The sequence below is a fragment of the Topomyia yanbarensis genome, chromosome 3 (assembly GCF_030247195.1).
Source record: "Topomyia yanbarensis strain Yona2022 chromosome 3, ASM3024719v1, whole genome shotgun sequence".
Classification (NCBI taxonomy): Eukaryota; Metazoa; Arthropoda; class Insecta; order Diptera; family Culicidae; genus Topomyia; species Topomyia yanbarensis.
In genome coordinates this window covers 150,629,558-150,641,437 of record NC_080672.1, presented here as the reverse complement: position 1 = coordinate 150,641,437, position 11,880 = coordinate 150,629,558, and the positions used below count along the sequence as shown (strand labels likewise).

The 11,880-nt window shown below is 35.4% G+C and overlaps 1 protein-coding gene across 1 annotated transcript; it reads right to left on the bottom strand.

Annotated features, from left to right (window-relative positions):
- Positions 1–9,607: 9,607 nt before the first annotated feature.
- Positions 9,608–11,570, bottom strand: LOC131693115 (actin-1). The gene is made up of 2 exons (XM_058980676.1): positions 11,421–11,570; positions 9,608–11,174 (listed from the first exon to the last, which is right to left on the bottom strand). Exon 2 carries the CDS (start codon positions 11,159–11,161, stop codon positions 10,031–10,033), a length of 1,131 nt encoding a protein of 376 aa, XP_058836659.1. The 5' UTR covers positions 11,162–11,174; positions 11,421–11,570; the 3' UTR covers positions 9,608–10,030.
- Positions 11,571–11,880: the final 310 nt, after the last annotated feature.

The window sequence follows — 11,880 nt, the reverse complement described above, 5'->3', positions numbered from 1 at the left end:
TCTTACACATCGCAATCCGATTTCTTTCGGCATCAACTACATCAGCAACAGTAGAAAAAATGTTTAGTACGTTTAGGTGAATTCACAGTAAGAAACGCAATCGACTTAGCCCAAAACGTGTTGAAAAGTTTTATCACAATATTTCGAAAGAAATGTTGGATCACCGCTATAGCAATGATTCAATCGAGGAAAACCATTCAGAATTCATATACATGCAAAACTTTATGACAACAATTCTCATAAATAAAATAAAAGTGTATGGATAACAATACATTAATGTTCAATTACTAATATATCACAAAATTGCAAAAAATCCAACCTTCCCGCGAAAAAACCGTTTTAACCGGGAAAAAACCTTGGGTTTTTTCCCCAAAATTATAAAAACCCGATTTGGTACATCACTGTGCACGAGCCACAATAAACACATGAAAAATACGTTATTGTTTTTTGTTTATTTCGCGAACTGCTATTGATGTACGGTTATCAAACTTTGACAGTGTATGTTTATTATGGCGGACTTCCGACTGATGTTACCCTTTTCCAGAAATTTTCAGCTGTTTTCGATATAAGCAAGGGGTGCATTTTGCCCAGGGTTGCGTTTTATCCCATCTTCCCCTATACAGATCGGAAAACTAGAAGTGGCAGGGTCATTAGAACAGGCTTAATATCTTACGGGTTTAACTTTTGTCTTCTGCTGATGGGGGTCGAGCTTAGGCAGCATAACTACGAATCACTTTACCGAGAGAAATTTATATTATTGTTCATTATTCTGTCGCAATATATGAAAAATCTACAAAATAACCTACTTTTTGCAAAATTTATATCTCTGCTCCATTGTGGGCAAAATGCCCTCTGATTTTGATGATTTTTTAATTGAAAACAGAAAAATTGTTCTGAAAACCTACTAATTGCATAACCTTAGGCTATTTAATGGCCACTTTTGATTTTTGTGAGATCCCGTCAGAAAACAAAACTACTTTCTTGTTCACCGAGCATGTTGCCCCGTTGTTGCGGTGCATTATGCCCCGTTGTTGTGGTGCATTTTGCCCCCGCAGAAGTGCGTTTGCCCCGCTTATTTTTCAAAAGGTAATTTTTCTTTTTTTCTTTTTTATTTCGACTATGTTAGTCACATTTTCTTTTTTACATTTTAACGAATTCAATTAGCTAGAGATTACTGGGTAGGGAGTACTCAAGTGAGAGCAAGGATGTGAAGTAAACAGATCGGAAAACTAGAAGTGGCAGGGTCACTAGAACAGGCATAATATCGTACGCGCTTAATTTTTGTCTTCTGCTAATGAGGGTTCTAAGTTTTCCGATCTCTTTACTTCCCATCCTTGCTCACACTTGAGTACTATGGCTCTAATTGTCATAACTTTCCCTACCCAGTAATCTCTAGCTAATTGAATGTCGTTAAAATGTAATTTTTAATGATTTTGAAGAATTGAATATTTTTCATGTTTTTGATTATTTTACTAAGCGATATGATTGTGATTACAGAGGAAAATGTTGGCTAAACGATATCATTAATCGAAATTTCCCAATTGATGTTCTGTACCGTAAAATGGGGTAGCATTTATCACTTTTTCATAAGTTTTTCGAATAAATATCTTCACTTCAAGTACATGTAACTGCTGGCATTTTTAAAGTAAGCATCTTTACCCATAAGTTGAAAATGTTCTAGTTGTTTGGTATTTTATTTCATTCCACTATAAGAAAACCACTTTATTGTAAATTAATTTTCATTTGTTGTTGTTGATAACTTTGATCAGCAAAATATGCGTATCGCAATCAGAGATAACGCTCGAAATGTTGCGCAAATTGCATATCGGTAGGCAATTTCGTAGCCCGATATTGTGTCGTCTCGTAGGAAAACAAAATTGCTTAGAAGGATACAGCCAAATTTTATCGAACTTTTTTCAGGAATTAAATAGTTACCAACAAAAATCTCGGATTTTTAAAATAAATTATTGGACAATAATAGTTATGGTTTTTAAAAAAGTGACCAGTTCAGTTGAAGTTGACTGATTTCATTAATTATTTGAACAGATTGAAACGATGCATGAGAGTTGTATAATTTTCAAATTGAATTTGTTATCATAAAAGGTACATTAAATGATGAAGTAATCGTTGCCGATGGATGCTGAACATGTTTAGAATAGTTGGTCAGGTCGACTGATTTGAATTTTAGATATTATTTTGTTCGGCATGCAGTCAATCTGGTATAATAAAACAGTAGCTGTCTATTTATCCGACGTTTTCGGCTCATGTATTTTGCCCTATGATTACCGGAAGAAGGCAAAATGTATGAGCCGAAACGTCGGATAAATAGACAGCTACTGTTTTATTATACCAGATTGACTGCATGCCGAACAAAATAATACAATGTTTAGAATGTGGTGTGTTTTTTGTTTCGATGATTTTGTTAGAGGGAATCATCTTCTCGTACGTCACTGAAAAAAGTCTCAATTGATCAAACTTACCCCGGTGATCAAGCATACCCCGTTTTACGATACTACCCTTTCGTCTTTCTGATATGTGTTTATGAAAATAAATGACCTACTTGTATCTGAAAGACTTGTCCCTAAGCAATGATATACTGCTTTGGAAACTGACATAACATTTGCATTTAGAAACTTATTGGCAATGCATCGAAAGCGTTCAAGTAAGCTCGGTTGGAGATCTTTTAATACTTTTGACAAACCAGCCTCTGTTTTTGCTATATAATCGACTGAATATTTAGCAACCGCGTATTCATCGATAATATACTGGACATCCACGTTCGATTCCATTAAATTATACATACACAAGAATACATTCGAAATTGAGCATCTTATTGTGCACAGTTGCCGTTAGTGTTTCGTCATGTTTCGTGCTGTCAGTGGAATTGTGATTCGTGACAATACCAGTTTAAATACTGGTTGCTTTACTACGTAAGTAACAATTAGCATTATATATTCGTTTTTAAACATTCATTCAATTATTTTAATTTAATTTTGAAGCGGAACAAAAAATCGTTCTCATTTTTGCTGATTTTTATTGTTATATTGTTTATTTCTTATAGTTTTTCAAAGCAATGGCTCGCAAGTATAATTTGCGCATAATTATTGCTGTAACAGTAACGTTGCGTGTTACCAATGTATTACTGGCCAGAAATATTATTTTCATTTCAATTTCACTCCATTTCGTGATATTTTTCTGAACCCGATTTTTTAACTTTCACTCTTCCAAATAATTGCACTTTTTTTAAAATATCGAAATTCCATTTTATTGCGTTCCTAGACCATTCTTTCAACTTTTAGAATCATTTGATTTTTTTCAAATCGGTTGAAAATTCGCAAAGGTGTAGTAATGTTTATGAAAAATGTCAAAACCGCGATTTATTTAGTTTTTATTTTGTTCAAACCAATTTATGTATTATTGATTCAATAAATTCCGTATTTGCACTAACACTGCTGTTTCCGCAATAAAAAACGAAGAAAATGATGTATTATACATTTCCTTTGCTTGCAATTTTACCTGCGAAAATTGCGATCAAACGCGTGGGGTATATTTTTACCCCAGTGCAGCGTTCTAATGTGGAAAACGCAAGTGCAACGTTCTAGGGTTAATTTTCTGGTTAGCCGAATGCATTTCATTTGTTCTGATTAAATGCATTCTTGTTTTATTTTTCTTGAGTGGTATATTCATCATCAACTTTTCTTAGAATTTGCAGATGCTCTTTGTTATTTTGTTTTTCTTTAATTGGATATTAGTCAGGAGCGGATTCAGAAAAAAATTTCGGAGGGGGTTCGAAATATCGATTTTGAAATATTCATTGTACATTACGTAATATGAATACTCTTATTTAATTGAAATCAGTTTTGGTGGTCGAATCTGGTTTGGAATGATTTTTAATTTAAAATGAATTTAAAATAGAAACTATTTTAAAATTTCTTAAAAAAATGGGGGGGGGGGCGGACCCCTACGACCCTCCCCCTGAATCCGCCACTGATATTGGTTATACTTCAATCTTTTATCGCGCATGTAATACCTGTTTTCTATGCATTAAAATTTTCTAAATTGTTCATCTTTGCATTTGTAGATTTTTTTAAATTTATTTTGTTTTATCTCATGTGCTTTATGTTTCTATATACACTCAAGTTTTTTTACGCGGTTTTTTTTGCGCGGTATTTTTTTACGCGGTTTTTTTTACGCGGATTTTGAAATTTACGCGGTCTTTATTTACGCGGATTTTGAAATTTACGCGGTTTCCATTTACGCGGATTTTGAAATTTACGCGGTTTTTGAAATTTACGCGGATTTCATTTACGCGGATTTTGGAATTTACGCGGTATCCATCAACGAGGTTCCCTTTATCGCGGATAAGTGGTCTTCATTTACGCGGATTTTGAAATTTACGCGGTTTTCATTTACGCGGATTTTGAAATTTACGCGGTTTTCATTTACGCGGTTTTCATTTACGCCGCCTGTATCCCCCGCGTAAAAAAAACCTGAGTGTATTTCTTTATATTTATTTATTGGCATATCTTTGGTACTCTATATTCTGACGATTATTTATTCTTTCTTTGTCCCTATAATTTTTGTCAACCAGTCTCTTATCACGCATTTGAATTTTGCTATCGTTATTATCTTTCTTTTTTAACTTACTATTCTTTCTTCTTGCTGCCATATTAATTCTATTTCTTGTGTTATATTTAATTCTAAATTTCTCATTCTGTCGGCTTCGAGATATCTAATCGTTGAAAGTTCTCGCTTCTTCTTTTCGTTTCACTTTATCCTTACTATACTACTATACTAAGATACCCTTTTTCTAATGGAATCTTGCTTTTTCGTTTTTAAAGAACTCATCCTCTTTCAATCATTTATTTCGCTGCATCTTTTTATTTAATTTTATTTTAAATTTATGTGACACAATTTTATTTAACATATTTTTCTGATTGTTGATTTTTTTTTCATTTTGATTATCTAAGTTCACTTTTCTTCGTTTTATTTTATCTAATTACTACTGCTGTAATTTCCTTCTCCTGGTATACGCCCTCAACAAAACTGCTTTTCGTGACACTTTATTCGTTGTTGGCATTTTGCTTATCATCTGAAATTGTTTTGGATAACGAACGATATTGTTTCAATTATTCTTAAAATTGGCTTATTTTTTCAAATTTGGGGACCATTCATAAATTATGTAACGCAAAAATTGCCCAAAATTGACTCCACCCCTCCCCCCATGTAACAAATTGTCACAAATTTCTCTATCCCCCCTCCCCTATTACGTAACAAATTCTTCGAAAAAAAAAAATTGTTCAGTAAAAACATGTTAGGTAACGGTCTAGCTAACTCCCCCTCTCCCATATGTCACTACATGTCACAACTTCTCGGACCCCCTCCCCCCTAAGCGTGTTACGTAATTTATGAATGGTCCCTTGGAATGTAAAGAATGTATACAAATTTTTTTGTATTACAAAATGTTGTGAACACGCTGATCACAGCAAGTGCCGAACTTTACCAGCGTGATTATTTCAATGCCCTTAAAAATTCTTTGTTTCGTTATATAACACTATGTTCTATCTCGATTCGTTTCGCTTCAATTTATTTTAAACACAACATGATATTAACACAATGATATATTATATCAGAAAACAACGGAAGATGTACAGCGTCGCGAAAGAGTACGAATTATAGGTTATGTTAGATACGGAATTGATCAGGATCCAGATAACTATTTTCGAGAGCAATTCTTATTTTTATCATGGAATAATGAAGAAAAAGAGATTGAATCAGTTAATTGGAAAAGTGTGCATGAAAATAATATTCATCCAATTAACAAAAATCGTTCAAAGCTTATTGCGATGATTCTTGGACAAGGCAGTGGTAGAAGCTACTTACAACCGGCAAGAGCTTGATGAAGCTGAAATGGCTGATTTTAATTTTGATCAAACAGATCGAGATCAAACTATCCACAAGGAGCGTTCAATGGCCCAAAGTAAATCCGTTTGTTTACTCCGCTCCGTTAAAGACCGTCTCTAAAAGTAAACAGGAATACAGTTTGACCACGATAGGCCACTTTCTGCTTATATTTTTCAACATATTGGGTTGGAACACGATATTTTACTTTACTTCTACTGTGCAGACAAAGCGACACAAGGACTGATTTATTTGCTGGTAGCAATGGAGCAGTTGCTAGCTTTTGTTGTAAGCAAAATGAGAAGGTAGAAGAATCAGTTCGAAATTCTCATTTAAAATAATTAAATCGAAAGGATTTTTCAATTCACATAATTTTTTTTCATATTGAAATCATTTCTAATCGTAGATTTTATGCAGGTTTAATTAATAAACAATGTGATATGTCTAACGCAGGAGCCGGTTTTGATATGCTGTGAGAATATGTAAGACCCGACAACAATATTGTCTATATAGACACAGAACGCAATAAGAAAACTCAAATTTAACAACTGCAAGTACAGTGGGCTACCGAGTACTGATGCTATTGGATGAACTGAACTGATTTGATTTCTTTATTTCGCACATTATAATTAGGTTCTTATAGACATAACACGCATCTTTGCCGAGGCCCAAAATCACCGTTCTATCTCAACACAATGCACTTTTAGAAGCAAAATTCATAGAGCTTGCCATAAAAATACAACAATTATCCATTTTAATCACCGGTTAATGAAGGTCGGTCTACCTTCTCATCTCGCCCAGAGTAGAAACTAAAAATTGTTCCGCTATAGATACATGGCAAAAACGACTGCAGACGAATTGTGTTGCTATTGATTTTTGGAAATGTCCTGTAAGACCAGCTACTCGAGAAGTAACACAATTACTAAATATGCAGATTGTGCTCAATCCGGGAGAAGTTAAAGCCCTGCATATGCACCATATCAAACATTAGTCGTTTGTTTCGCGGAACAACGTGCAGCACACCAACGAAAGCTGCCACGTTAACATCATCCCCGTATATATATATATATATATATATATATATATATATATATATATATATATATATATATATATATATATATATATATATATATATATATATATATATATATATATATATATATATATATATATATATATATATATATATATATATATATATATATATATATATATATATATATATATATATATATATATATATATATATATATATATATATATATATATATATATATATATATATATATATATATATATATATATATATATAGACAAGGGCTTTAGAGAGATGTGCTTACACGAATTATCTACACACGCACCTGACGGCGTGATTAACAAATTTATGTTAGGATACGGAGAAGTGGCTTCCATAAGAGCTGTAACTTTGCATTTTCCCGGGTGGCCCTAACGTTGTTCTTGGGGTGAGAATGCTTCCGTATAAACCAACTTTTTCATACGTAACCATTTTATGCGGATCAACCGAAAATGGGACGTTTCATCCGACAATACTGGTTATGCAACCATGGTAGATTCCTATGCGCGAATTCTGCAAAAAGACACTGCACCACGGAAAACGTTGTGCAAAAGCAGCTAAGAAAAGCCTACCTACTGTAACCATAAATAGCACACGTAGAAGAGGACGGATGCGTTTGTCCGTTGGCTCGCATTTCTGTTTAACGCTCTATTGCTTTCTTCGAAAATACTTTGAATTGGCTTCTCAATATTTTGTAGTGTATTCCGTCGATTCAAGCAATAAAACTCTATTTTAAACTTGTACACAAAGTAGACAACTCCCTTAAGAACGTTTGATTTAACAAACGTCAACTATCAAATAAAGTTTTCATTTTTTTATGCTTTCATCATCTAACAATTTAATAAGGCGAATGATTACAAAGAAATTACTATTGCTATTTTTTTGCTCTTCTAGGAATACCGGACGTGTTCGCTCATCTTCCGAGTAAAAACGCGGGTCCCCAAATACGACCCGGGCCCCAGGGCAATTGCCCTGGCTGCCTCCCCCTCTCATCGAATCAGGAATTCGAGATACAGTAGACCAAAAATGGCATGGTCACTAGCGCCACTTAGTGGCAGAATATTGAACTATTTCGCATACCACCTCGTAGGTTTTGATCACCAGAACAACATTGCCGAAGATACATAACTGCTGAAAAATCAGTCACTTTAGATACAGTAGATAAAAAAAATAATTAATGCTCACTTCCGCCGCCTGGCGGTAGAATGTCATCCTATTAATTCGCCCATCCGAAAGGCTATTATTTACTGCCCAAGTTTGCGGAAGAAAGTAGTGCTCCAAGTGATACGAATCACGAGGTATTCTAAAGACTATCTGTGTTGTACAAAGTACAACGCGCGAGTGCTCGTGTTGCAAAATTTGGCGCGAGTGTCGGAGGGTTAATAAATGTAATTTTCTAATTCAATTCTTTTTCCATTATTTATTCGTCCTAATTAGGACGGATTGCTGATAGCTGTCTTGTAACAGAGTTCTATGAAACGATTTGAGTCTTGCCTGCACGACTAAACGCACGGATAAATTGGCCATCTCGCTTCTGTTCCGCCATCGTAGCTTGGAACTGCTAGCAAAATCCTTTCAGAACACACAAACAAACGCTCCCCTTTCGTGGCTCGTGCCGAATCAATGATTTAACAGTAGCATTAGCGATAGTCTAACTGGTTCTGCCAGCAGAGCAGGCATGGCAATGAAGAAATTCGGTCAGAAACATTCCTTTTATACCAAGCGATGAAATGTGTAGCACGCTTATGAGTGTCGAAATGAGGTCAGTGTTGAGGAAAGCCTTGCGCTAATATGTGAAAATTGTACATGTTGTCCCTATTTTTTCGACTTTTCTGACTCGATTGGTATTCAAATGACGCAAATCCATCAACAATTAACAGCGCTACAGTCATTTAAAAATACGCCACATTTTCGTGACGCTGATAGAATTTTAGATTTTAGTTTTGCACCTAGTCCCATATAGAGGAGTAAAGCATTTCCAGTGCTAAAATCCGCACACCATGCCGCAACGAAGCGTAATCGTTCACCACGCTCAGGCCAACAGCGTGCGGATTTTTTCGTCATTCAGTCGGTTTCCGTACAACAATATAACATTTGAACAATATTTTCCAAAACATTCCTTGGCCATATTGAAAATTGTGCGAATGACATTGAATCTTTGGAGGCCCCTTGAAAAAATGCGGCGTTTGTTACAACTTTACTGAACTAATCGTTTTGAAATTTTGCACAATTTTTCATCTAATTCCCCAGATAACTGAGAGCATTTTTTAAATTATTATTACAATAACAAATCAGCCTTTTTCGAGCAAAAATCGTATTTAGTTTTATACAATAGCACTATTCCACAAAACTTGCAGGAAATATTAAGAGCGAGGATGGAATATGTTGTAAATTAATCGTTTGGGGCAGTAACTTTAACACATTGTATTGAATTATTTGTTTATTAATTCAAGCATGTCTTTATTAATCGAATAATTAATTGAATAAATTAGCACTTAATTATTTATTTTATTGATTTACCTAATTATTTATTTATTTATTAATTTTTTGATTTATTTGTTTATTCATTTATTTATCAATTTATTGATTTATTTATTTATTCATTTAATTATTTATTAATTTGTTTGTTTATTTTTTAGTTATTCATGTAGTTAAAAGTAATAATACAATTTTTTGATAAGTTGTTATAAAAAGGGTCGATTTTTATTCATACTCGAAGATCTAATTTTAAGTATATATATCTAACACCGATCATTACACGTACTTAGTGACAGGTTTTCGGTGCTTCCGGTTCGTCCGACATAAAATCAAAACTTGCATCAGTACAAAATCAAAAAGCACCAATTTACATTCTAGTTCGATACAGCTTGGGATACACTATTTATAAAATGATGTTTTCCAATATCACAAAGAAAGAGTCTTTCGTAGGAGTCTTATAAGTGGTTTCACAGATTTTTGAAAACTTTCATCACGAATGCACACTACAACGATAATACTATGGATTGAAGATCTTTGGCTTTTTCTGAGAATGAATGAAAGGGTTGGATTAGATTAGAAACACTTGCGGTGTACTATTGCTGGGCCGGATTCATCATACTCCTGCTTGGAAATCCACATTGCTTGAAAGGTGGACAACGACGATAGGATAGATCCACCGATCCAGACGGAGTATTTGCGCTCAGGTGGAGCAATAATTTTGATTTTGATGGAAGACGGTGCCAGAGCGGTGATTTCTTTTTGCATACGATCGGCGATACCTGGGTACATCGTGGAACCACCAGACAGGACAGTGTTGGCGTACAAATCCTTGCGAATGTCAACATCGCACTTCATGATCGAATTGTAGACAGTCTCATGTATACCGCACGATTCCATACCTAAGAAGGAAGGCTGGAACAAGGCTTCTGGGCAACGAAAACGCTCATTGCCAATGGTTATAACCTGCCCGTCGGGAAGCTCATAAGATTTTTCCAAGGATGTGGAGGCGGCAGCGGTAGCCATTTCTTGCTCGAAATCCAAGGCGACGTAGCACAGCTTCTCTTTGATATCACGCACGATTTCACGTTCTGCGGTGGTAGTAAATGAATAACCGCGCTCAGTCAGGATCTTCATAAGATAATCGGTTAGATCCCGACCGGCTAAGTCCAGACGAAGGATCGCATGTGGTAGAGCATAACCCTCATAGATAGGAACAGTGTGAGAAACACCATCACCAGAATCCAGAACAATACCGGTGGTTCGACCGGAAGCGTACAGGGACAGAACAGCCTGAATAGCGACGTACATAGCTGGCGAGTTGAAAGTTTCGAACATGATTTGAGTCATCTTCTCACGATTGGCCTTCGGATTCAATGGAGCCTCGGTCAGCAGAACGGGGTGCTCCTCTGGGGCTACACGAAGCTCATTGTAGAATGTGTGATGCCAGATTTTTTCCATGTCGTCCCAGTTGGTGATGATACCGTGCTCGATTGGGTACTTTAGTGTTAGAATACCACGTTTTGACTGGGCCTCATCACCAACGTAAGAATCCTTGTTTCCCATACCGACCATCACACCCTGGTGTCGGGGACGGCCTACAATCGATGGAAATACGGCACGTGGAGCGTCATCACCAGCAAATCCGGCTTTGCACATACCCGATCCGTTGTCAATGACAAGAGCTGAAGCATCTTCGTCACACATTTTGGAGATGAATCTGTTCACGAAGAGAATGATTCACATTATAGAATTACAGAGGAATTTAAAAGGATTAACATTCATTGTGTTTTTCTTAAATCAGGTTTTCAAGGCCTCAATTTCACTAATTATTTTCATTATTCACTTTCGAAAAAAAAATAGAACATAATCCATCTGCACATAAAAATTATCTTCACTTATGTAATATAATTAAATGTCAAACGGTTACTTGATTGCACTGTCTAAGTTCAAAAACATCACTTACTAAAGAACTAAAGTCGGCTATGCGTTGACCAATTTAACTTCAGATCAAATCTCCCAGTCCTGGAGAACGTGTCGTAACGGGAAAATTTAAAACTAGAATAACACCGGTCCGTTCTGAGTCGTTGGTTTTTATATGGCACGCTTTCTCACACTCGTAGCCTAGCTTGAAATGATTTGAGTATCTCTCGTGCTAAAAAAAGCAACCAGCGGAAGCACTTAGACAGTGATATCTCATATTTTAAAATATCGTCCTTACTCAGCGTGGTTTTCATCGGTGTGGTGAGATTAATCTGTATACCAAAAATGATCACCATCCAAGGGGATCGAGAATGTCACTTGTATGGGCATGTGTTGAGGAAAATGTAATTAGATCGCACAAATGCTCGTTATTCCAGTAGTTCAGAATAGTATTGGACTCTGAGTTTATTTCCTGAGAAAATTTGATAGGTACTTTCGGGATT

Excerpts from the sequence above, each read along its gene's own strand:
- LOC131693115 (XM_058980676.1), bottom strand. The coding sequence starts at position 11,161 with ATGTGTGACGAAGATGCTTCAGCTCTTGTCATTGACAACGGATCGGGT.